This window comes from Chlamydomonas reinhardtii, chromosome 7 (assembly GCF_000002595.2).
Source record: "Chlamydomonas reinhardtii strain CC-503 cw92 mt+ chromosome 7, whole genome shotgun sequence".
Taxonomy (NCBI): Eukaryota; Viridiplantae; Chlorophyta; class Chlorophyceae; order Chlamydomonadales; family Chlamydomonadaceae; genus Chlamydomonas; species Chlamydomonas reinhardtii.
This window is the reverse complement of record NC_057010.1, coordinates 2773811-2798785: the sequence shown is the minus strand read 5'-3', so window position 1 is coordinate 2798785 and position 24975 is coordinate 2773811. Positions and strand designations below refer to the sequence as shown.

The 24975-nt window shown below is 65.9% G+C and overlaps 5 protein-coding genes across 5 annotated transcripts; 4 read left to right on the top strand and 1 right to left on the bottom strand.

Moving 5' to 3' along the window:
• Positions 1-961: 961 nt before the first annotated feature.
• CHLRE_07g331600v5 (uncharacterized protein) lies at positions 962-3633 on the top strand. The gene is made up of 5 exons (XM_001690374.2): positions 962-1393; positions 1623-1679; positions 1905-2068; positions 2251-2655; positions 2911-3633. The coding sequence occupies exons 1-5, from the start codon at positions 1243-1245 to the stop codon at positions 3178-3180; spliced, it is 1047 nt and encodes a 348-aa protein (XP_001690426.2). The 5' UTR covers positions 962-1242; the 3' UTR covers positions 3181-3633.
• Positions 3634-4257: 624 nt separating this feature from the next.
• CHLRE_07g331550v5 (uncharacterized protein) lies at positions 4258-7275 on the top strand. Its single transcript, XM_001690375.2, has 3 exons — positions 4258-5424; positions 5850-5948; positions 6444-7275. Exons 1-3 carry the CDS (start codon positions 4333-4335, stop codon positions 6468-6470), a joined length of 1218 nt encoding a protein of 405 aa, XP_001690427.1. The 5' UTR covers positions 4258-4332; the 3' UTR covers positions 6471-7275.
• A 237-nt stretch (positions 7276-7512) lies between these two features.
• Positions 7513-13437, bottom strand: CHLRE_07g331500v5 (uncharacterized protein). Its single transcript, XM_001690567.2, has 13 exons — positions 13101-13437; positions 12891-13013; positions 12672-12731; positions 12403-12499; positions 11567-11715; positions 10940-11029; positions 10580-10666; positions 10236-10280; positions 9886-9954; positions 9438-9491; positions 9007-9105; positions 8441-8602; positions 7513-8141 (listed from the first exon to the last, which is right to left on the bottom strand). The coding sequence occupies exons 1-13, from the start codon at positions 13299-13301 to the stop codon at positions 8130-8132; spliced, it is 1248 nt and encodes a 415-aa protein (XP_001690619.1). The 5' UTR covers positions 13302-13437; the 3' UTR covers positions 7513-8129.
• Positions 13438-13557: 120 nt separating this feature from the next.
• On the top strand, positions 13558-17813 carry CHLRE_07g331475v5 (uncharacterized protein). The gene is made up of 5 exons (XM_043064198.1): positions 13558-14143; positions 14438-14560; positions 14911-15080; positions 15284-16012; positions 16457-17813. The coding sequence occupies exons 1-5, from the start codon at positions 13676-13678 to the stop codon at positions 17151-17153; spliced, it is 2187 nt and encodes a 728-aa protein (XP_042922766.1). The 5' UTR covers positions 13558-13675; the 3' UTR covers positions 17154-17813.
• A 74-nt stretch (positions 17814-17887) lies between these two features.
• CHLRE_07g331450v5 (uncharacterized protein) lies at positions 17888-24935 on the top strand. Its single transcript, XM_043064197.1, has 5 exons — positions 17888-18020; positions 18390-18540; positions 18780-19117; positions 19436-19554; positions 19649-24935. Exons 1-5 carry the CDS (start codon positions 17985-17987, stop codon positions 24360-24362), a joined length of 5358 nt encoding a protein of 1785 aa, XP_042922765.1. The 5' UTR covers positions 17888-17984; the 3' UTR covers positions 24363-24935.
• The last annotated feature ends 40 nt before the right edge of the window (positions 24936-24975 follow it).

The window sequence follows — 24975 nt, the reverse complement described above, 5'->3', positions numbered from 1 at the left end:
CGATTTCGCGAAATCATGTGCAACATCTCGGGGCCCCCCACCGTGGCCACCCACCCCCTCGCCCCCGCCCCGCCCGCGCGCTCTCGCTTTGGCTCACCAGCGCGCTTGTGTTCACCGGCGCCTTCCCGTTCGCACAACTGCGCCTTCCCGTTCGCACAACTGCGCGCTGAAATGGACGTTTGGAATGAGCCCATAGCCGATAGTTCGGCTCAGGGGCTAAGTTCCCGGCATACTTGGCCTTGCAACGGTGCGCAATCGGACAGAGGGGAGGGGGCAAGCCGGGGTACTGCGTAGCGGTAGGTGTTTTCCTCGGCGGCGGCGGCGGCGGCAGCAGCAGCAGCGGGGGCGTGTGCGCGCATCTTGTCATTGAAATGCGTAGATGCGAATGCGAATGCGAGCGCAGGCGGCAGCGGAGATTGTTGTCGCTTGCAATCAGTGAAAGCGGTCAGCAGAACGCACTGAGAGCTGACATGTCACCTCAAACGGACGGTAACCGCCGTAGGCCGCCGTCCGCTGCTGAGGCCGCCGGAGCCGCCATGTACCAAATGCAACCAGGGAAACTGCTGGGCTGGTGGGTCGCTGGCGTGCTGGCGATATGCGGGGCGTGGCACAGGGCGTGCGGGACCAACCTAGAAACACATCTTGGTAGCGGAGGGGGCGGGAAAGGCCACATGGAGGAGGAGAGCGCAGCGCCGCCCAAGAAGCGGCGCAAGCGCGCAGGCTGAGGAGCCGGCTGGTGTCTAGGTAACGGTCCGTGGTGGGGCTGGCAGGGCATGCGTAGCGGCATGCCAAGTAGTGCGGCTATTGATAACTGTGCTGTGTCTGGCTGCGGTTGGCTCTGCTGTTCGGCCCTGACTGTTGCAGGGGCTCAACAGACCGAGGAACACTTGCCCCGGATTGAGGTCATGCGATCAGCTTGCCTCGTGCGTTTTGCCAGAGCCCATTCTTTGTTCAGAGACCACAGAACCCTCAACATATACACGTAATACCATGGCAACTCTCAAGAGACCGCTTGCAAACCTTGACAGTCCGACGCCGAATAAGTTGCGAGGTTTCTCCAAAAGCATGTCTCTCGAGAGTTTTGAGGACCTCCATGGACCCTTGCCACATTCGTTTCCGCTAACGCTAGGTCAGCTCAACCAAGGGCCGCACGCGGCCCCGGGCGTTCCAGAGCTCCCCATCGCCGTAGGAGAAGCTTTTTTGCGCATGCTTAGCGCGCCCGTGACTCAGTTCCAACACGTCATGAATCCAGAAAACCGCGCGAAATCCCGCTACTACATGTTCTTGGCTCAGCTGCTGGCCGAGATTCGCCACGGGACTTTACTTTTGTGCGCGGCCGATTTTGAGGAGCTAGAGGAGCTGGAGGAGCAGCCCGAGGACACCTTGGCCGACGGTGAGATTGTGCTTGATGCGTGCGGCGAGCTCGTTGGTGGGCCCCTATGAATGGTGTCGCGCACTATGCAAAGATATCTATAAGCCGGCGTTTGCTTGGCTTCGACGCGCGTCGATGTCACGTAGGGTGGCGGTTGGCCACATCGCACGGGCGGTGGTTCCCCTCCTTGCAAAATGCGGAAAACATGAAGCGAACGCCCTTTCCCCGTCTGTTGCATTGGTTTCCGCAGCTGGGCAATTGGATCCTGGCTTTGAGGAGGAGGTGGAAGGCGACGTCGAAGAAGAAGGTGTGTTGCAATCACCCCTTTCCGGCTGCGGCCGCGCAACAAGCTGGGCAGTTCAGGGCAGCTGGCAGCTGCCCAGGCAGCAGCGATGGGCAATCATCATATGCGGCTGGGAGTGAGATGAGGGATGTCAAGACGGCGCTGTATGTGTGAGGGGGGGAGGTTGGATGTTCCGTGCTGCGAGTTAGTTCCATGGCAAGGAGCACCTGCACTGGCATGTGCGCGCAGGCCCGATGGAGCTCGTGATGCTGCGTGCGCCGGAGGGAGGAAGCGGCGTACGCGCACGCAACAGGGCGCTGTCGCATGGTTTACAGGCCGGGATGCAGGCCGGCTGCGAGGCTGCTCTGCTGGTCGAGGTCAAGGCTTTAGTGGGTTCACACCACATGTGGCAGGTAGCAGGGCAGTGCGGGTGGTAAATGGGCAGCAGGCGCCCTTAGAATAAGAATGCTGACCCAGTTGGGTGCGTCTGGAGTTACGAGCTTGGGCTTCTATCATAGCTCACCACTATCACCAGTCAGCAGTCCTTTCATGTCGTAATGCCTCCTTGCTCCTACGGGTCCACCCCCTGCTGCAGGCGCTGTCCGCGGGCATTGCGCTGGCGCGCAGGAACACAGCCTGCGGCAGCAGCGGCGGCGGCAACGGTGGCGACGGCAGCGGCGGGGGCGGCAGCAGCAGCGGCGGCGGCGGCAGCCGCAGCGGCGGTGGCAGCTACCCGGGAAGTCCTGTACATGTGGTTCTCACGGACGCCAGAGACTGGCATTTCATGGGCATCCAGGCGACAGCAGCAGCAGCTACGAAGCAGCCCGCTGGTGGTGCCGGTGGTGTCGCCGCCGCAGCAGCAGCAGGCAGCAGCGCCTCTGGCGCTTCCGGTGGGCTTGACTACACCCTAAAGTCGGGGGAGTCATTCCGCTTGTTCAACTGCTCCTCCGTGTACGCGCCCGTGCTGGTCCGGGGGACGGAGGCTGCCCGTATGGTCGAGGTGCGCATAGCTGTGCATGTGGTGCATTGATGCCAGCAGCAGTGCATGTGCAGTACGTCATTAGCTTCTGCACTTTCTGCCGCCGTAGCATGAAGTGGGTTTGGACTTTGAAGCAGTGCATGTACCCAGCAGTCAGAGATCTCCCGCATGTGCACTAGTTAACATCTCTCTTCCCGCATAGTGGTCTTGATCCCTGCTGTTGCTCCACTAAACGCCTGTGCCTCATGTATATACGTACGTGCGTCCTGCCCGCAGGTGATGTACCGCCTGTACACGGCCCTGTACCCGGATGAGGACCTCGGCCGCCTGCCGGACTTGCTGGATCGCGGCGACATTCAGGCAAAGGAGGCTGCACGGGAGTGGCTTGTGCAGCGCACCGAGAAGCTTGAGCGTGCGCGGCCGCCGGCTGACTATGCAGGCCTGGTGGCTCGAGTGGCCCAGCTGGAGGCGGAGGTGCAGGCTCTGCGGGAGCGCGGTGGCCCTGGCGCTGCTGGGGCCGGTGCTGCTGGTGGTGGCAGCACTTAAGCTGGGTTGCTGCTTTCCAGTTCAAGTTGGTTGGCTATGGCTACGGGAGAGTGCGTTGGTCCTTACTTCGCCACAGCAATGTTGACGGTACTACGGCATGACCACCATGTGAAGGCCTCCTGGCAGTGGGGTTATGCCCGGTCTATTGGCGTGGGTGCTTATTCGTGCACCCATGCCTCCGTGTATTCCCTCTATCTCATGCCCGATTGCTCCACAAGGTGGGATGTCCCCCGAGCGCCAGACGATAGCATGCCGGCCCTGCTCAACTACACGGGCGGCCGAGGCCAGCCAGTTGAGTGCTGGCCAAGGATGTAGCACACTAGGTGGAGTCAGGAGGAAGGAAGGGCCAATGCAAGAGAGCGCCTAGCTGGGACCAGCTAGGACCCGTCAGTGCGGGTGGTCAGCGGTGCCGGCGTGAGTTGGTGAGGTCCAAGTGACGAGAAAGTATGACAGTCGGCCCATCTCGTACTTTGCCCTGACCCCTTCGCCAGCCTTCGCACATAGGCATCGTGACAGCCCCCGCACGCCCCCGCCCTCCCAAAGGGCGCATGGGAGAAGAGCCGGCGACTGTTTGTCCGTCAGCTGTGGCCGTGTGGGGGCAACGTGCCAAGGTTGGGGGACGGATGTTGCACTCGCGGCTCCCCCCGAGCGGCAAAGCCAACACGGATACAAGTAACCTCGGCCATGTTTTTATGTATCCTTGCTGTCGCGCTAGGAACTCTCGGAACTCCGACAGGTGTGGCCGCCAGGCGGTGAGGACAGCGTGCGGGGCGCCAAACTAACGCTATATGATACTACCTATGCTATATATCATGCTCATATCGCCATGGGTGATTGCGCTACTGCCGGCGAGGACTGATTGGTCGGGGCCGATTCACGCCGCTCCGACTCCTGCGCCTTCTGAATCGCGGGCCAGATTGCATACAGCCCGTACGAAATGGCCGGAACGGGTCAGTTCCACCACGTCAATCGTGCGGGAGGCGTGAAAGTCGTGAACTGGGGCGGCCCCCATTCCGTCAACGTGCATCGCGCCTGGCCTTGGCCCGGCCCCTAGTGCAGCACACTATACACTATTAGGTGTTTCTCGTTCATATACGTTGCTGCCTTTATCGCTGCTGACCACTTTGCCGAAAGTCTCGTTCCGAAGCACAAATGGCACTGCTGCACAAGACCCAGCTCAACGCCGGCGCGCGCCGGGCTTCTCGCCCGGCCGTGGCTCGCGTGTCTACTGTTCGTGTGCAGGCTACCGTTGCCATGCCTTCGCCCACCTCCACGTTCGCGCAGCCCCACGGCCGCGTCTTCAATTTCAGCGCGGGCCCTGCCGTCCTTCCGGTTGATGTGCTGGAGCGTGCCCAGGCCGAGCTGCTCAACTGGCACGGCAGCGGCATGAGCATTATGGAGATGAGCCACCGTGGCAAGGAGTTCGAGAGCGTGATTCAGAAGGCCGAGGCCGACCTGCGCACGCTGCTCAACATCCCCTCCAACTACAAGGTGCTCTTCCTCCAGGGCGGTGCCTCCACCCAGTTCTCCATGATCCCCCTCAACCTGGCGAAGGCTGGTGAGACTGTGGATTACGTTGTGACCGGCGCCTGGTCCAAGAAGGCCGCTGAGGAGGCCGCCAAGTACTGCAAGGTCAACATCGCTGCCAAGGGCGACAACAAGTCCCTCCCGGCCGTCGCCTCCTGGAAGCTGAGCCCCGACTCACGCTACGTGCACTACTGTGACAACGAGACCATTGGTGGCGTGGAGTTCAAGTCCGTCCCCGACGTGGGCGACCGCGTGCTGGTGTCGGATATGTCGTCCAACTTCATCAGCAAGCCCATCGACGTCGCCAAGTACGGCATCATCTACGCCGGGGCCCAGAAGAATGTCGGCCCCGCCGGCGTGACCATCGTCATCATTCGCGAGGACCTGATCGGCCATTGCCGCGCCGAGGCGCCCACGATGCTGGACTACAAGATCCATGTCGAGAACGACTCGATGTACAACACGCCCCCCTGCTGGGCCGTGTACGTGTGCGGCCTCGTGTTTGAGAAGCTGGTCAAGCTGGGCGGCCTGGACGCCATGCAAGAGCTGAACCGCCAGAAGGCCGCCATCCTGTACGACGCCATCGCCGAGTCCCAGGGCTTCTACAACTCGCCCGTGGACCCCGCGGTGCGCTCGCTCATGAACGTGCCCTTCACCATCCCCTCCTCGCCCGACCTGGAGAAGCAGTTCATCAAGGAGGCCGAGAAGGCCGGCATGGTAAGCCGCGCCGTGGTGTAGGCGGTCGCGAAGCCTGAAGGGCAGATGGCTGGGGTTGTCATGCGGATGGGGATGTGGGCCGGGAGGGGAATGGGGTGGTGGATGGTGGCGTGTGCGGGGAGGTGGGCTGCGGCGACAGTGGGGCAGCGGATAAAGATGGGGCAGGGGTGGGGCAGGGTGCGTGGGGCAGGAGCTTGATCGCATGTCAGTCATCATGTGCCGGGCGCGTGGTGCGCGTCTTAGGTGGGAGAGCACCTGTGTACAGGCGATTGATGAGTGCTGCAAAACAGCGCACACGGCGGGCACCGGGCAACTGTTTCCGGAACCTGGAACTCCCCACCTCTCTACCCTCCCAACCGCCCCTCTACCCTCTCAACCCCTCCCGCCCCTGCCCTGTCTCGTCATGTGTCTTTGCGCCCCTGCAGCTCCAACTCAAGGGCCACCGCTCCGTGGGCGGCATGCGCGCCTCCATCTACAACGCCATGCCCATCGAGGGCGTGCAGAAGCTGGCGCTGTTCATGAAGGTGACAGCGCGAGGAGGCAGGGGGAGGGAGGAGGGAGGGGAAGGAGGCAGAAGGGAGGAGGGGGAGGGAGGGGAGGCAGGCGAGAGCGAGGTCGGAGCGGCGTTGCGGCGGGTCTCCAGTGCGGTGCACAATCACTATAGAGCACCGCGTGGGGTGAGGGGGTCGGTTATGGGGAAGGAGTGCCGGATGGGTGTCGGGCCCGGGCTGTGCATGAGACACCTACCGTGTGGCAGTGTGGGCTGTGTGTATTGCGGCGTGCACGGGGTGCCACGGTACGGGTAGGTAGGGTGGGAGTTTTTGGCGCCAGGCCAGAGGCTGCTGGGGCGTTGCGGTGCTGAGTCGGCTGAGCAGTACCGTGGTTGTGCGAAGTGTGGTAGTGCGAAGTCTCACGCGTAGCTGGCCCATGTAGGGATAAACATCTGCACACCAAGCCCACAAGCCCTTGACGCGCTTCAGCACACTCACGCTCGCCCTTACGGTGTCTTTACCCCACAGGAGTTCCACGCCAAGCACGCCAAGTAAGCGGCTTGCTCAGCTGCACCCAAGGAAGCGCGGCCAGGAGCTTGCGGGCGGCAGCGGCGGACGGACAGAATCTGTTCGGCGGGCGCTGGGGACGTGCTGGCAAATTGCCAGTCGGTGGGCATTACAGGCGGGTCCGTGCGCAGCGTAACGGGGGCGTGCGTCGCACTCGTGGCCAGCAGGCGGTCTTTCTTTGGCAGCACCTGTAGATGGGAGGTCTCCGTGGCGGGGATACGAATAAGGACGAATTGATGTACTGCAGACACATTTGGTTTCACAGACCGACCTAGTACGGAGGTAGCGTTGTGACTTGACTGCTTAGGGACCGGCGACGCGTCTGCTTGCGCGTCGTGTGTGTCGTTGGTGGCAAGGGTGCCGCAGCGGCGAAAGGCTGGGCGCTGGGGCAAAGTTCTTGCCCACAACCCGGGTCTGTGCCCGTGGCGGCCTTGCGGCGTTGCTGCATTCTTTGTTCGGCAGTGGTGGCGGAAGCAGGCAGCAGCTGCCGTGCGCTATTAGCATGTCGGAGAGTTTGGTGCGTTAGACTTCCGTGTCCTTCTTAGACTCAGGGAGTCGGCGCGTCGCGCTCGTATGGTCCCTGCCCATGCCAAGGGTTGGGCAGGGGTCCATTAAGGCGAGTGCACTGGTTGGGCGAGCCGCAGAGCGTTGTACGGTGTGTGTGTGCTGGTGTTGTTTGTGGTGCATGGAGAGTGGAGATTTTGAGTGTTAGACCACCTTACCTGTGGTGGACAGGGAGGAGTGGTACTTGAACTGGAGGCAGATGCCGTCTGCATTGTAAGGTTGCTGGAATTCGGTAAGCGTGTTTGCTAAGGAGGCTTCGGCGCTTCGCAGTTCGCAACCACAGAGCTGCAGAGCTTGCCGGTGGGAGTGTGGGGCAGCGGCATGCGCATCAGTAGACCCCGCACAACAGCTGCAGCCGTGCAGCGGGCCGATAACGACTGGCGCCTGCAACGGGCCCAGTTCTCTCACGGCTCCGCAGATTCAGGCGGCAGACTAGACCAGTTACGGCTCCGCATATCCAGGCGGCAGACTAGACCAGTTACAGGGGCGCCGTGCAGTACACGGCAGTATGGATGTGGCCGCTGAGCAGTAGCCAGTAGGTGCGGCTCCCCTCACGACACAGCAATGGCCCCACGCAGCACCGTACCATACCCGTGAGCCCTGCCGACACCCGCTGACAGCACCCATCTTCAGGCTCGCATGCTGGGCTGCCTAGCACATGCCCTTTCCCTAGCATGCCCGGCTCACCCACATCCGCAGACCGCCCACGCACGCAGAGAGCCTCGCACCGATTGCCCCATGCGTTTCGACGTCCAGCGCTCACACATGCTTTACACGCTCGCCAGTGACCGCTACCCGCTGAACCCCGCTACCTAGCACCCCACTTGCCGCCCATCATCACACGGCCCTCAACCCTCTCGCGCTGCCCCACAACCGTCAACCCATCGGCTGCGCCCACTGCGCAGCACACACGCATGGCCGGCATCCAAGCATCTACATACACATACATGGGCGGCGCTGGCAGGCCAGTGGCGGCACGGCCCACGCCGCCGCAGCCCACGCCGTGTCTCCTGCCGAGGCGCTGGCCCCTCCCCCTCCCCCTCCTCCTCCCCTTCCCCTCAACGCCGCTGCCGTGCCACTGCCTCACGCAGGTACCTGCAGGCGGAGGCGACACAACATCAGTATGACGGGGGGGGGGGGGGCGGCGGCGGCGAAGAGTTTACATGCGTCGCAACCCACCACAAGGCGGCAAGAAGGAGCGTGAACCTGAGCATCAGCATTTGCCGTACAAGCCCTTGCAGGACGGACGCCGTGTTGTTGCACGCCATGTTCCATGCCCCGAACCAATGCACAAACAGCAAACCCCACACCCATTCCGCACACCCTATGAACATATGACCCTACACGGCACATGTAACTCATTAGAATATCCCGTGTCTCCCAACCGCTCTCACCCGGTACTGCTCCACCAGCGTGTCCAGGTCGGTGGTGGCGAAGGCCTTCTCGTCCATGGCCTCCACCGCGCGGATGAGGGCGTCGTAGTCCACCTCGGCGGCGGGGGCGGCGGGCGCGGGGCGGGCGGCGTACGCGGCCCGCCACTTGTCCGGCACCGACACCTGCGTGGCGGTGGTGGTGGTGGTGGTGTTGGTGGGGGTGGTGTTGGTGGTGTTGGTGGTGGTGGTGTTGGAGCGAGGCGGAGGTTGTGTGTGTGTGTGTGAGTTTGGGTTTGTGCAGAGCTGTTATTGTAGTTGTTGGGTGGAGGTGGTGGTGGCAGGGCGGGACGGGCAAGAGGGAGGCGGGTGCGATAGGGTGGTGAGGAAGGGGCATGAGGTGGAGCCCCCCTGCCCTTCATGCGTCTGCCGACACAGCCATTCCTCATTCCTCCCAAGCCCCCGTCGCGTTTCACCGCTACCCCCCGATACCTCCACCTGTCTTCCCTTCCCCTGCTCATCCGCCCACCACGGCCCGGCACACGAACACAGCGGGTGTTCGGCCCCGCGCGGTCGTGCCGGCGCCCCACCTTGTTGGCCGCCACCTGGCGCGCGATGTTGCGCTCGGCGTAGCACTCGGCGTTCAGGATGGCCAGCTTCACGCCGTCGCGGCTGAACGGCAGCCGCACCTGTGGTGCAGGGACATCGGTACACACGCGCCACAATGAGTACAGTGGCAGGACAGCTTGACGCGTTTGGTGGGTGGGGGTTACATTCATGACTAGTTAAGGAAGTCGTGGGGGGCTGCAAGGATGTTTGGAAAAGCGGTACAGGATGCACTGAAGACTGCCGGGCGGGGGGGGGCGTACGCTGCCAAAGCAGCCACTGGCAGTCACGTGGCTCCAGGAGTCTCCGGTGTGCGCACACCACACCCGCGACCCGAAAAATGCGTACACACACATGCACAGGCCCACGCACGCACGCGCGCTCCGGTTACGCGCGCCGTCTACCCCACACCCACCTCGTCGTTCTCGGTCAGCATGTCATCGGGCAGGCGCTCCTTGAACTCCTGCACCTGCAGCAGCAGGGGAGTTGGTGGTGGTTGCGAGGATAGGGTTAGTGGAACAGGAGGGAAGGGCGAGGGGGAAAGGGCGGGGGTGGGGCCAGCCGCCTACAAGAATGCGTAAGCATCAACACGTGCCCGATGTTCGGAGGCAGATGGGTGCATTCCAGGCATGGCGCTTACCTGACCTTGACTCCCATCCCTATAATCCTGAACCCTACCTCCCATCCTTCTTGCACGATTGCGTGCCAGCCCGCCTCGCGTCCCTACGCACACCCACCACTCGCTCCCCCCGGTGTGGTTTAGCTTGGGCCGGTACCCCATCCCGTTCTCCGTATCCACGGCTCTCCACCCCGAATCCACCATCCCCTGACACGCCACACCCCAGGCCGCTCCCTCCTCGCACCTGCTCCATGTTGCGGCTGGAGTTCTTGAGCAGCTTGGAGGAGGTGTCGCGGTAGGCGGCGCGCAGGTCCTGAGGGAGGGTGAGGTTAGGGAGGTTGGGGGGTTAGGGAGGTTAGGAGGTGGGGTTGGGGCGGCATTGTGCTGGTAAGGAAGGAGGTGGCGAGGGCGGGTTGGGCCGCGCCCGGGTATCCTAGTGCCGCTGCCGCTGCCTGCACGTGGAACCCCCGCCCCGTGTGGCCGCCCCGTGTGCCGCCCCGTGTGGCCGCGCCCCGTGTGGCCGCGCCGCACACGTCTCCTTTTAGTCCCTTCCAACTCGCACACCTGCACACACATGCGCATGCACGCACGCACCTGCGTCATGACCTTCCGGAAGCTGTCCTTCAGCGCGTACTCCTCCTGTGAGGGGGCGTTGATTGGCGGTGAGGCGGCGTAGAGGTCAGGTGAGGCAGGAGTGAACGAGAGCAGAGGGTGTTGCAGGATCGATTGATGCAAGGAAGGACACGACCCGCAGGGGAGAGCAGGGGGCTGGCGGGCATGCGGCGTGTGGCGTGGAGGCGTCTGTCATATGCATGTGCAACCGACACGTGGCCCGCACAGCTAAAGCCCGCAGCCCTGTGTGCCCCCACCCCACTCCAGCAACCCCGGCCACCCCGCCCCGTCCCACCCGCCCCGCCGTGCGCCTGTGACCCGCCCACCTGCAGGGACAGATACTCCTGCCACTGCTCCAGCCGGCCCTCGCTCTCAGCTCGCCCGCTGCGGATCCAGTACTGCGCGGCCTTCTCCTGAGGGGGTAAGATGGCAGGTGGGAGCCCAGGCACAACCAGTGAGGAGAAGGCGACGGAAGGTGAAGGGCACGGGTCAAACGGATACAGGGGTGCTGAGACAAAAAGAACAGATTGAGCCAAGTCCGTCGCCTTGTTGGGGGCAAGCCCATTCCTCACCGCTGCCAAATGGCACCTTGTGCACATATGTACACACATGTGCGCCCGTCCCACACCATCTGCCAGCTCAGTTTCGTCCCCCTCACCCCCGTAACCGCCCGCCCGCCCACGCACCGCCTTGTCCTCGTTGGGCTCGATGATCTCGTCAATGATGCCGTACTCCAGCGCGTCCTGGGGCCGCATGTACAGCGGCCGTTGCATGTCCTGTGTGCACGGAGGGATGAGAGGAGGGATGAGATCATGAGAGGGAGGATTGCAAATATGGGTTAGCATTGCGGGACTGCACAGATGGGGAGGGGGAGGGGGCGGCGAGGGCCGCACCGAGCTCGGCAAGTTGGGGATAGAGGGCGGCCCACAAGCACACGCCCAACCGCCCGAACTCTCGATGCAAGAAACGTCCGGCATCCGTCCGCCGTTGCCCCACAGCGCCGACCCCGTGCCCGCAATCCACCACTGGCCGCCCACGAGTCGCCGCCACACGCCCGGCGACTGCGGCCAAGCCCACGCACTCTTCCGCCCCTATGCCTCCCACCCTTTCCCCCCTGCCCTCCCTTGCCTCCTCCGCCCAGCCCAGCCCCATTCCCTCCTGGGCCGCTCCCCGGCCGCCTCTGCCCAGCGCTTGCCCGCCCAGTGTGCGCCAGCGCTCCCCCCTCCCTCCCTCCCTCCCTCCCGCCCTCCTCCTCCTCCTCCTCTCCCTCCTCCCCCTCCTCCCTCTCCTCCTCCCTCCTCCTGCCCCCTCACCGCGTCCAACTTGTCCACGGGCAGGCCAGTGCCCAGGCTGAACATGCGCAGCAGCTCGCGCTTGTAGTCCAGCACCTCGCGCCACTTGATGTGCACCTCAATGGCCTGGCGCTGGCCCGTGGGCGGCACGCGAGGCTGCTGGATCATGGCTGCGGAGGCGGGGGTGGGGGAAGCAGCGGGGGCGGGGAGGGCAATGTTAGGTGGGGAAGGGGGTTGGGTGGCGTGTGGATGGAGAGGGACAGTGATGCGGCCCCTGCCAGCCACGTCCGGAAAATACCGTATGGCCAAAGACACGAGCGGCCGCGCGCCATGACGCAGCAGAAGCCGGAGCCACCACCAATTCCACGCCCCGTCAGCATGTGTGGGCCGCCGCCGTGCCGCAAAGGCTCCTGTGCCGTCCCGGCCGCTGCCCCACCCCTCGCGCGCCTCCCTCCCGCCGCCCTTGCATGAGTTGCAGCGGCACGGGCTGTTGCGGCTGCAGCAGCCGCAGCGCCCGCCGCACGCTCCCGGCGCTGACGGGTCTGCTGCTGTGGTCCGTGTACGGCTGCGGCACATGCTCCCCGCTGCTGCTGCCGCCGCATGTTCTGCCGCTGCTGCTGCCGCCGCGCCGCCGCCGGTGGTGTCTTGCTGCACAATGCTGCGTCCCTCCCTCCAACCTCCATTCCACCGCCGTGCACACCGGCTGCAGGCAAGCCCCATCTCGCGGCCCTCCTGGCAGCGGCGCCGCCCTGCGCGCCCAGCCCGCCGCCCCCCCCCGCTTTCCCTGGCATACACCCTGCAGTGCACTTTCCATGCATATGACAGCCCCAAGCCCCGCTGCGCTGCGCCGCACGCACCTAGCGAGTGTGGCAGGCTTTTCCGCCAGCCCTTGCGCCCGAATGACAGCACCACACACGACCAGCCCACAGCCAGGCCCATGTTTACAGTGGAGATCTGCGAGCGCGGCGTGCGCACAGCTTTTGTTCAGACGCTGGCTTGTCACAGTAATTATGAGTATAATGAAGGCACAGCCACCGGCGCAATGCGACATGGGTGCGCGCCACGCCCAGACAAACCCTGGTTGCTGCCGGCCCGTTGGTGCACGAGCGTAGCGTGGCTCGCTCACCGGGTTCTTGATGAAGCCCATGGTCGAGGTCAGGGCCACACCCTCACTGTCGAACGAGAGCTGTGCAGAGGAGGAGGAGCGCGGGCGGAACGGGGCACTGGGTTAGGAGGTTCGGGTGTGTGTGTCGTGTCCAGCAAGACACGGTGGAGGGTGCCCGACGGCCCCTGGCCCCCGTTCCTGAACCCTCGCGGCCCTCGTCCCGGCCTCCCCGGGACCTACAATTTCGCCATCCTGACGCGTGGTTCCCGACGAGTTGATCAGCATCTCGATCGGCAGTGTCGCGCCCTGCTTCTCGAGATACAGAAGCTCAGCCACCATGAGCTCCGTCACGGCCGGCACAAGCTGCATTGCACAGCAAGATCCACCGTGTTAATCTATATTCAGTCCAACACGGCTGACAGAGCGGGCTTCTCCGTGTGCGTTGCCCACCGGCATTCCCAGGTACACGATGCGCTGGTCGAAAAGCAGCGACGGCAGGTCCGGTGGAGGTGGCTTCCGCCTGTCATAGCGTGATGCACGCGCATGCACCACCAGCTGCTTCCGGCTCACGCCGGAGACGCTAGGGCATGCCGACTGCTGCCGGCCCTGGCGCCCGCTTGCCCGCTGGCGCTGGCCCAAACCCCTAAGCATAGCTATATGTTTCTACTTTGTCAAGAGAATGGTCGGTGTAGATCAGGGCTCAGTGCGTGTGTAGCAAATTTCGTGGCGATGGCGTGGAGTTCGGCACAACGATTTGGTCGCAGCAGCAACACTGCTAATCTAACAAAAGGTGAGCCACCACAACAAAAACCTAGCGTCGGCCTCAAACCCTCACCCTGGCGCACGGTCATGCGGTCGATGCATGCCCCTGAGAGCCCCCCGCGCGCTTTTGAGCAATAAAACAATAGCTAATCTGCATAAGAAAATCAATGCGTTAACATGGCTTGAGTCCGCGAGAGCCAGCTTTGAAAATACCCATCCTCCGCAACACAGACTTTCGTGCCTCCGCTCAGGGGGCCGGCGACATGCGCAGCGCGCTCATTGCCTACGGGTGCAAGCCAGCAGGCTTGCTTCAAGGGGCGTCGTATGGTCGCTGCCTCCGACACAGCTGCAGCCCGCGACGTGCGCAGCCCGCACGCCCCACACGCGCCCCGTCGCACCCCTGCGCGCGGGTGGCCCTGCTGCAAGCCACCCCGGACTCTGCTGGGGGTCATGTAAATGCTGCTACCTCACCAAACCCGACAACACTAGCACCACCGACAGCACCAGCACCAACAGCAGCATCAGCTGGCCCGGACGCTGGGCCCTCAGAGTCACAGCGCCGGACGGAGTCCGCACGAGCCTCTCGGCCATTGGAAGCGGCACACACGGCTGACCCACAGCACGGGCCACCAGCACCACCGCCACCCTCAAACACGCACGCCCCCCGCTTCCGGCTGCGGCTGGCGCGCACGGATCAGGACTTTGCGGCGGTGGCGAGCATATGGGCCGAGGTAAGGCCTTGCTTAACTCTCCTCTGTGACGTCCACATCGGAAATACAGGAGGCGCCGGGCGGCACCGGGGTGCCGGCGAGGGGAGGGGTTCCGGGAGGCAGGGGAGGGGAAAGCAGTGAGGGACGACGGTGGGAGTGCGAAGCATGTGTGTGTCACAGCAACCGCCTGGTGCTGGCAACAGGGTTGGCAGCTGAGGCTGAGGCTGCTCTCGTGCCTGCGTGTCTCAGTGTTCTTAGTTGCCCATGAAGGGTGTAACCGCCCCCCCCATCCGTTCCCAAACACACACGACACAGGCGCTGCTGCTTCCGGGACTGACGGAGCTGCCGCCGCCGCACCCAGCCGACCGCACACAGCTACAGCGGCTGGCGGAGCAGACGGCGGAGCGGCTGAGGGCAGCGCACGAGCGCAAACTCCGGGTGAGTGGGCTTTAGCGGTGGGTGGGTGGGTGGGTGGGTGGCGCCAGGGGTGCGCCCAGCAGCCCAGTGGGGCATGGACAGGTTGCCGTATGCTGCATGAGTATTGAGCGGTTAAGAATGCGGATGTTACAGAGGGGACAGTCCCAGTGGTTAAGGGACGGGCAGCATGTTGCATGTTGAAATCCTCCAAGGGAGAGGGTGCGGCTGTTGGCAGCCGCTGGCGCCTTGCATCTTCGTGGGCGCCTGAGGCCTGAGCTCTGGGGCGCGTCAAGGTCAGGCACACAGACTACCGCACTACAAAGGCTGCTGTTGCGCCCACGACGGCTGCTGCTGCTGCTGCTGCTATGCAGGCGGCAACTGTCACCCGCGCGCTGCGGGCTCGGGGGCAGGCGCTGCTGGCCGCGTTGCGGCGGGGTGGGGGTGGCGGCGGCGGTGGCGGCGGCGGGGGTGGCGGTGGCGGCGGCGGCGGCATGAGCGGCATGGAGCTGCTGGTGACTCGGCGGCAGCTGGAGGCAGTCAGGTGGGGAGGGGCTGTTGTAGATAACAGCCCAAGCTAAACCGAGCCCAATGCAAGGGAGAAGTGACACGCGCGTGCGTACGGCTGCTGGACTGCTGTCTGGTCGGGTGGGACTGGAGCACCCAGTACATGAGGGCATGAGTCGCGAGTCCCAGTCCTAACGCAACCACCTACTGTACGGCATGGGTTTGGCTGAACGGCTGCAGGCGGGAGTTGCGGCGCGCTCGCCGACGCCGCATGTGGGCGTGCCTGCTCGCCTACGCAGAGGAGGCGGAGCCGGGGGATGGGGAGGAGGGGCAAGAGTTGTACCTGCCGGTGCTACAGCCGACCCAGCAGCAGCAGCAGCAGCAGCAGCAGCAGCACGGCAGCGAACCGCACGGCCACCGCCTTCACCCGCACCCGCACTCCAGCGGCGTGCACCACCCGCCCGGATCCCGGCCGCAACCCCACCCGCCAGCCGCCAGCCAGCACCTCCACCCCCAACCCCACCCCCACCAGCACCCGCGCCACACGGGCACCCACAGCTCCGCCCACGACCGGCACCCGCAGCCGCCACCCTCCTCCATCACACCAGCACCTCCCAGCCCCGTTCCAGGAGCTGCAGGCCCACCAGCGTCATCAGCACCACCACCAACAGCACGAGCACCAGAACTATCACTAGAACCAACGCCAACAGCAGCAACACCAGTAGCACCAGCAGCCGCACCGCCAACACCCGCATGCGCAGACCGGCGTCCGCCAAGGCCAGCACCCAGCCCCAGGCCGGCGGGCTATGTGCTGGTGTCGCTGTCGCAGCCGCTGGCGCTGCTGCCGCCGCCGCTGCCCTCGCGCGCGCCGCTGACGCCGCACGTGGACGCGCTGGCGGTGGCGCCGGCCTGGCGGCGGCGGGGCGCAGGCGCGGCACTGCTGGCGGCGGCGGAGCAGCTGGCGGGCAGGTGTGTGGTTGGCTTCTCCAAATGCGCAAAAGGGGAAGGGGTTGATGGTATCCATGCGGCACCAGTTTGTAGTGCGAGGGACGAATTGTGCTGGGATGTGATGTGATGGGTAGTGGTTTGAACCCACAGAAAGGGGCGAATGGGGGAAGGCATGCGGCGATGGGCTGGCCGGGGGTGGGCATGCAGCAGGGGTGGGTGTTGTTAGCGAAGCGATATTGACAAGCGCTAAGTAGAAAAGCGGTGACCTGACGGGGTCATTGCTCTTCGTCATGGGCATAGGTGTATGAGTGCTGATCGCACAGACGCGTATCCGCGACATGTACGGTATACCCGCTCGAGCCCGCATGTGTGAGCTACACAACGCGACCGGGACAGGCACCCCTGCGCCCTTATAACGTGCCGTGTGTTCTGTGTGTGTGTGCTCTATGCCTTTCAACTCGTCAGGTGGGGCAGTGGCTCGCTGTGGCTGCACGTCGACGCCGCCAATGAGGGCGCCGTACGGCTGTACACGGACGCAGGGTACCGCGTCGCGCGCGTGCTGCAGCCGCAGTCGCGGCTGGCGGCGGCGCTGGCGGCGGTGCCGGCGGCGCTGATGGCGGCCGTTACTGGCAGAGGCGGCGGCGGCGGAGCCGCGTCTGCGAGAGGCGCCGGGCCGGCGGAGGCAGAGGCAACGGCGACGCGGGAGGTGCAGCAGCAGCAGCAGCAGCAGCAGCTGCCAAAGCTGCGCGGGCGGCAATTTGTGATGCAGAAGCCGCTGCAGCGGCTGCACGGGGCCGGCAGGCGGCCGCCTGGTCGCGCAGCGGCGCCGGCGGGCCGCGGCGGCGCCCAGCACTCGGGTGGGGTGTCAGCCGTCGCGGGCTCAGCTGCACCTTCGGCTGGCGGTGCTGCTGGCGCTGGGCAGGCTGCGCCACACGAGGGTGGCGCAAACGCGTTTCAGCCGCGCCCCGCGCCGCTGCCGGCTGATGCTGCTGGTGCTGCTGCTGCTGCTGCTGAGGTCGGGTTGGGGCCTGTGGATGGAAGCAGTAGTGCCGGGGCCGCGGACGGGATGCCGCCGGTGCCGAGCGTGCAAGAACCCCAGTCGGGGTCGGCCGCGCAACCCGGCGCCTGTTCTGCAGGTAAAGCGTATACTTGGCGTGCCTGACGCTCGTAAGGCGGCGCGGCCGCTTCTGGTTCGCTGTTGAGTGTTTCCTGAGCCTCAGGGATATGTAGTTGCTGTGAAATCAGGTGAAATGGCACTGCCACTCGATGACAGACGACCGGACGCCAGCATTTGCATCACATCGTTTTACATTTAATACACGACTGTTTTCACCTGCAGCTAATGTAGTGCTTGTTATTGATTGTTGATGCTATGACAGTGCACATGAGTGCTGATGTCGGAACGCGGAACTTTTGGCCACGGATGGTATTACGTGTGGAAGTTTCGGGTCATACCAACATAGACCTGCAATAGCAAATGGCTTGGTGCGAAATTTTATCGGGCGACACTTTCACATAAGTAACTGACCGGGCACGTGCGCGGTGGAGGGCGACTCCTCCGTGTTCGCAAAACTCGCATTATTTATTGGGCACTAATTTAGGCGATTACAGTGAGGTAGCTGTATGCGGCGTGGCTCGGAAGCCCCAACGCGTCTAGAAGAAACCTGGCGCAGACGGCTCCAGAACGCTGCGTAGAAAGACTCGTGTGATGTTGTTGATATGAATTGGAGTTGCATTTGGATCTGGTCTGCCGCGTGAAACGGAGTCAGTGCTAATTTGAGGTAAGTGGTCGGAGGACATGCGCATCACTAGGCATGACAGTCGGCTGCCCAAGCGGGGCAGCCATCGCTACGACACGTTTATTCGATAGTGCAGCGTGCCCGCACACAACCGAACCCAAAATGTGGCACTCAGCGCGTTCCTGACCGTGTGAATTCCTCGCGTTTCGTTCACAGGCCAGCCTCGCCTCGACGTCCCGGGCGGTGCACCTGTGATGGGAAATAAAACGTCTTCGCCACAGGCGGCCCCGGTGAGTTGCTGCTTCGACTGTGATCACAGCGTGCAGGACCGCGCTTTTCACGCACGCGTCAACCCGCGCAAACCCTAGCGAAGCCCTCGCTTGGGCGCGGATAGCGGGATAGGGTTTTATTGACGGAGCACGATTGCGCGATTGCCTGGGGAACCCTAGCAAGATGACAAGCGTAGTGTTACAGGTATGAGACCGTAGCCACACACAAGAGTGCACAGCCTGCGGCCCCTGCCCCCGCCCCCATGCGGGAGAGCCATGCATGACACGCCGCCACAAGACCATCATTAGTCCATTACGGCATCTCAACCACCACCTCCACCTTCACCTGAACCTCCGCTTCAGCGTCTTCAACACCACCATGCCGTGCAGGCGGGCGGAGACCCCACCGCGGGCACGTGGGTGACCACCAACGGGGAGCAGGTGGAGCGGAGTGTGTACAGGGGCAACGCCGCCCCCGCCCGCCCCGCGCTCAAGGCGGCTGGCGCGGAGCCGTCGGTGCGCCGTGGCGTGGCGTTCTCAGGTGTGTACGTGCGCGCTTGTGTATGTGCGGCTGCTTATTAGAGAGCAAAAAGGAAGGAAATGTGTTCGTGCAACGGCCGCCGCGTGCTGCCACCTGCTGATGGGTGCGATGGGCAGGTGCCGGTGGCACGGGGGCGGGCGGGTAGGGGGCAAGCGCGGGTGTGTGCGAGGCGCCGGACAACCGCAAACCGCCAACCAACCGCGTGTCCCACACCAACCGACCATGCCCATTGTATGCAGGTCCGGTCGACGGAGAGGCCGACCACCACAACCACCACAACCACCACCAGACCGAGTCCCACCCACTGGATCTGGATGCCGCCTACGATGATGAGGCCCTGGACCGATCTGTGTCGTACTACGATCACGAGTACGACAGCGCGACGGAAGATGAAGATGGTGTACGGCAGTACGGCGATGAGCCCTACGACCCGGACGACCCGCTGCGGCGGGAGTACGGTCCGGATGGGGGCCCGGGGCCGTGGGGCGAGGCGGGCGAGGGTGGGGAGTACGGCCCCATGTCGCGCACGACCACGGGCGCCACACACGTGTCCACCAAGAGCAACTGGTCCAGCCGGGTGCGTGTTGTGTGTGTGTGTGTGTGTGTGTGTGTGTGCGTGTATGCGTGTGTGTGTTAAAAGCACAACGAAAACATTGCGTGTGTGAGCGTGTAAAAAAGGGGACGAACGTGTGTGTGTGTATAATGAGCACACGGAAAACATAGCACAAAGACAGTGTATGCGAACGTGTGTGTGTGGGGGGGGGTGTGGGGGGTTGTGTGTTCGGTAGAATGAGCTTGACAGCTATGATCCCGCTCTGCGTACGGGAACTGTCACGTACCCCACCACCCGCGCCCGCCCTCTTCACCGAACGTGTGCACCCGCCGACCCGCGCAGGTGGTCACGGCGCTGCGCGGGCTGCTGCCTTCCGGCGTAGCCACAGACTCCAAGCTGGCGGAGGCACGGCGCAACGGCCTCACGCGCCGGCCCTCCGTGCTCGTGTACACAAACCGAAGGTGGGCGCGCGCAAGCCCGCATCGCGAACCGCCTTGCCTCGTCCCTATGCTTCGCTGCGCGTTTTCAAACGCTGCGTGTGCGCCTGCCGCGCAGGCCGCCGGCGCACGCGCGCGCCGAGGAGCGGAACTGGTGGTTCAAGGTAAAGGCAGCGGCCAACGGCGCCGCCGGCGTCATGAGCGGCCGCTGGGGCGGCGTCAGCGGCAAATTCAGCACAGCCGGCGGCGGCGGCGGCGGCGGCGCCAGCAGCGGCACCGCCTCCGCCGCCGCCAGCAGCCGCTTCCGCGGCGGCGGAGGAGGAGCCAGCATCAACTCCCGCGCCAACCGCAGCTTCCGAGTGGGCGGCAGCGTCAAGGGCGCGCCGGCGGTGGCGGCGTCAACAAGCAGGCTGGCGGGGCCGTCGCCCTCGTCACGGGCGGTCAGCCTCAGCCGTGCCGCCGCCGCCGCGGCGGCGGCTGCCGCCGCCGAGGACTCGGATTCGGAGGCAGGGTCGGAGGCGGCGGCGGCGCTGCCGCCTGCAGACCGGTCTGTCCGGGGGGCTGGTGGCGGCGGCGCCGCCAGCAGACACGGCAGCAGGGGCCCGGGACAGGCCGGGACAGGCGGGCTGGAGGCGGGCAGCAGGTCAATGCGCGGCACCATGCGGCAGCACGCCGCGGCCGCCGCCGCCGCGTCGGCGGTTGCGGATGTGGACGGGCAGGAGGAGGCGGCGCGGGTGGGGCGCCCGAGGCCAGTGGCGGCGGCGGCGGCGGCGGCGGCGGTGCCTCGTCCCTCGAAGGCGGCTGCAGCTGCTTCTGATGCCCGTGCCAGGGTGGGTGGGGTAGCGGCGGGCGAGTCCGACGGCGAGCCGGACTGCGGCACGGAGGCGGAGGACGTCAGCGGCAGTGGCCGCGCGACGGCCTCCGGCAAGAGCGCCAGCAGCGCCTTGGAGGGGGAGGACGGCAGCGGCAGCACCGGGAACAGGAGCGGCCGCGGGCGCCAACCGCAGGACCATGGCCAGCCGCCGGAGCAGGAGCGGGAGCGGGAGCGGGAGCAAGCACTGCGGCTCAAGCACCAGCAGCAGCTGCCGCAGCTGCTGCAGCCGCAGACATCAGCACCAACAGCTGCAGCGGCTGCGCCGGCGGCGCCACGTGCCCTGCAGGCGCCACAGACCCCGCAGGCGGCGCGGTCCTCCTCCCTGCTTTTGGGAACTTCCGGTGGCACCTGCCGACCCGCCGCCACCGCCGCCACCGTGCTGGCCGCCGCCGCCGCCACCAACGCCGCGGTCCGCTCCAGCCTCCTACTGGGCGGCGGCGCCGCCGCCGCCGCCGCCGCCAGCGCCAGCGTCAGCGGCGGCAGTGGCGGCGCCGGCAACCACCGGCCCGTCACGATAGCGGCGGCGGCGGCGGATGCTAGCTTCGTGGTTGCTGGACAACAGGGACAAGCGGCGGAGGAAGGGGAGGTCGGGGATGAGTGGGGCGGCGGCGCGGACCTGGATGCGGTGGAGAGGGCGCTGACGCAGAGCGGCGTGGCGGCGGATCAGGCGGTGCGGCGGGCCAGCATCGGGCTGCTGAGGGCGCACACTGGCCTGCCGGAGGCAACAGCGTCGGCGGCGCCGCCACCCACGCCCTCGGGCCGCGACCGCGGCGGCGGCAGCGGCGGCAGCGGGGGCAGCGCCGCTGGCACGGCGGCGGCAGCTTCACCGCCGCCGTCGCCGCCGCCGTCGCCGGGAGCCCGCGGCGGCACCGTGCGGACGTCGGAGACGGAGGCGTGGCTGCAGGCGCAAGTGCTGCAGGTGCACGGGGGCGGCGGCGGCGGCGGCGGTAGCAGCGATGCCGCCGGCTGGCGGGGCTGGGAGCAGGTGGCGGCGGCGGCGGCGGCGTCGCGGCCCATGGCTGTAGCACCCGCTGCTGGCACTGGTACAGCTCTCGGTGTCAGTCCCTTCAGTGGGGTAACTGCTGCTGGAGATGTCAGTGCTGCGGCCGCGGCTGCCGCGGCGGCGGCGGGTCTGCTCCCCAGCACGTCCTCTCTCTCTGCCGGCAGGGCCACGCCACCCGCGCTGCTACAGCCTTCCGCCTCTATGGCCTCCATGCCCTCCGCCCTGTCCCTAGCCTCGCCCAGTGCTATCAGCTTACACACACAGCCATCGCTGCGGTCCCCACGCACCGTGGCGGCGCCGGCGGGGGCGCCGGCGGCGGCGCAGCCGTCGCCACGGCTGCGCACGCAGCCCAGTGGCCTCAGCTACTGCACCTCCCCCGTCAGCCCCCTGCCCTCTGCTGCAGCTGCCACCAGCGATGGCAGTAGCAGCATGCGCGGCGCGATCCGGCTGTTCGGGCCATCGCCCTCAGTCGGCGGCGGCGCCGCCGCCGCTGCCGCCAGCCAGCAACCGCCGTCGCGGCCCATGTCGCCTATGACCACCCTCATTGCGGCCGCTTGCGGTACGGCAGGATCCGGATCCAGAACTGGGCTGAGCAGCTGCCAGCAGCTGGCGGCGGCGCCGCCGACGGGCGCCAGCCTGCGCAGGCACGCCTCCACTGGCGGCTTGGAGCCAGTTGCAGCTGCTACTGCCGCCACGTCGTCGCAGGCAGGCGGCGCGGGGCCGGCTGTAGCAGCAGCTGCGCTGATGGACCCAGATGCCGAGTTCCTAGCGGCCTTTGAGCTGAGCATGCGGCCGCCAGCGGCCGGCGGGCCGGGCGGCGGCGGCGCATGGCGGCCCGGCGGCGGCTACGGCGCCGCCACGGGTGCCGAGGACGATGATGATGACGAGGATACAGCGCTGATACAGTTGGCACCTCCGGCGCCGCCGGCACAGCTGGCGGCCGCACCTCTGCGCCGCCCGACGCTCAGCATCCACACCAGCGACACAGCCGCCGCCAGTGCCGGAGCGCTAGCGGCGCCGCCGCCCGGGTCGCCGCGTGGCGATGCCAGCGCCAGCGGCAACAGCGCCCTTCGGCGTCTGGTGCTGCCGGCGTCGCCGACGCCGTCGCCACTGCCATCGCCGGCGCAGCCTGGCGGCGCCGCCGCCGCCGCCACCGCCGCGGGCGCGCCCAGCGGCACCTCCAGCGGCGCCGCCAGTGGTGAGTCGACGCCGACGGGCGGCAGCCGGTCTTTGTACCAGCAGCTGCACCAGCAGCTTCGAGCCAAGCTGATGCGGCAGCAGCTGTCGCACCACTCGCCGCCGGCGTCACACCGCCAGAAGCAGCACCAGCGCCATCCCCAGCAGCCGTCGCCGTCGCCGTCGCCTTCTCCGTCGCCGTCGCAGCAGCTGCAGCAGCCAAACACACGAGACGCTCGGGATGGCACCAGCACACGCCACCACCAACAGCACATCGACCACTCCTACCACGGCGTCGGCACCAACTACGCCTCGGCTGTAAGGACGGATGCCGGCTTGGGGCCTAACTCGGCGGGTGCTGATGCGCTCGGCCTCTATCGGTTCGGTCGCTCTAGCGATGCAGCGTTCCCTGACCACCGCAGCCGTGGCTACACAAGTGAAGCTGGCAACGGGCTTGCGGCGGCGGCAAGCGGACAGCAGCTACAGCCCCCGGAGGCGATGGAGGCGGCGGTGCACGGGCCGCTCGCGCAGTACCGCAGCCAGCCGCATGACTACATGCTGCTACTGCCGCCTGATCGGGCCGCCAGCCCCTTCGCAGCCGCAGCTACTGCCGATGCCGGCGGCGGGCCGTGCTCCAGCGGCAGCGGCGTGGACAGCGTGGGCGACAGTAGCAACCGCCTCGCCTCGCCGCGGATGCGGCCTAACGCATCGATGCCGCTTCCCGTGGTCGGCGGCGCCGCCGCCGCTGCTGCTGCTACTGCCGCCGCTGCCGCGGGTGCTGCAGCCATGCCGCCGCCATCCTACTCGAATAGCGGCGGTGTCATAGCGGCTGTAGCTAGCGCATGGGCGGCGCCGCCAGACCACCTCGCCGCAGGTACGGCTATCAGCAAGGAGGGCATGGGAGCTGCTACTGCTGCCGCCGGCGCCGCTGCCGCCGCCGTTGAGGCAAGCGAGGTGGATGCGTGGCTGGGTGCGGGCTCGCCGGACACCCCTGGGGCGGGCCTTGGCGCGGCAGCGCTGCGTGACGCTGTGTGGCGCCGCCAGCAGCACCCACACCAACACCAGCTCCCCCAGCCCTCACACCTCGCCGTGCAACACCAGCGGCAGCAGCAGCAGCGGCAGCAGCAGCGCCAGGACGTGCTACAGCCAGCGAGCTCCACGCCCAATCCAGCTGCTACTGCCGCCGCTGGTACTGCTACAGCCGACACGTACACGGAGCTGCGGCGGCCCAGTCGCCCCTACGTTGACCTGCGCGATGAGGAGCGCCTCAGCCGCAGCCTGCTGCTACAGCCGCCCCAGGCGTCCGCCTCCTTCGCCGGGCACGGCAGTAGCGGCGCCGCCGCCGGCGCGTTCGCTGCTACAGCCGGCGGGCAGGGCGGGCTCGGCAGCAGTGCGGCGTCCTCGGGGCGGCCCTCGAACGGCTCCGACTCCCTATTTCGCCAGAGCTCGGCGCCCGTGACCAACACGCTGCAGCAGCAGCAGCAGCAGGCCGCGGCGGTGGCTGCCACGGCGGCGGCGGGCGGGCACGGGGGCATCGGCGGCGGCGGCAATGCCACAGCCGGTATCGCATTGGCTGGGCGGCAGCAGCAGCAGCAGCAGCAGCTGCAGCAGCAGGGTGCAGGGGCAGTTGCTGCTTTGTTTGCTCATGCCGCTTCCGCAGCTGCACTCGATTACGTGCGCCCGGCAGCGGTCGCCACGCGCGCCGCCGCAAACACGGTGGTGACCATCCCCGGGGCACTGGACCGGGCGTCAGTGGCGGCGCCGGGGGTGCTGGCATGACGGCTGGGCCGGGTAGTGCGTAGGGGCGCGTGGCGTGCGTGTTGGGGTTGTCTGCAGGGATGTACGGGGTATTGTTGAGAGAATGTGCGCGTGCCCGGGTGGTGTGCGTTTTGTTGTCCATCATGCAAAGCCTGCACTGCTTGAACTGCTTGATGGGAACCTGCATACGCCTGGGAGATGCAACAACGGGGCTTCTGAAGTTGTGCGAGGCAGGGATGGCCGGCTGGGACTGGGCGCGTGGGCGTTCCCGTAGCAAGACGGGATCGGGGCCCGACGCGGCTTTCGTGCTGTACGGAGGGAGAGGGCCCACGGGGAGGGCCCGAGTGCTGTGGATCTGTGGCACAGTGAGAGGCAAATTGGCGACTAGAGCGCCGCATCAGCGCGCAGAAGCAGTGTGCTGTTAGATGGTAGCAGTGATGCTTCAAGCGTGGATTAATGTCACGTCCAGAAGTGGCGGGAGTGGTCGCCCCAGCCCTGTCCCATCACACACCCCAGCCCACCGCGCAAGTCAAGTCAAGTCAAGTAGTATTATGTAAGGGCTTTGCGTCGGGAACGCTGTAATCAACAAAAGTCATGATACCTTGAACTATTATTTCTTCACCATTCTGCGAAG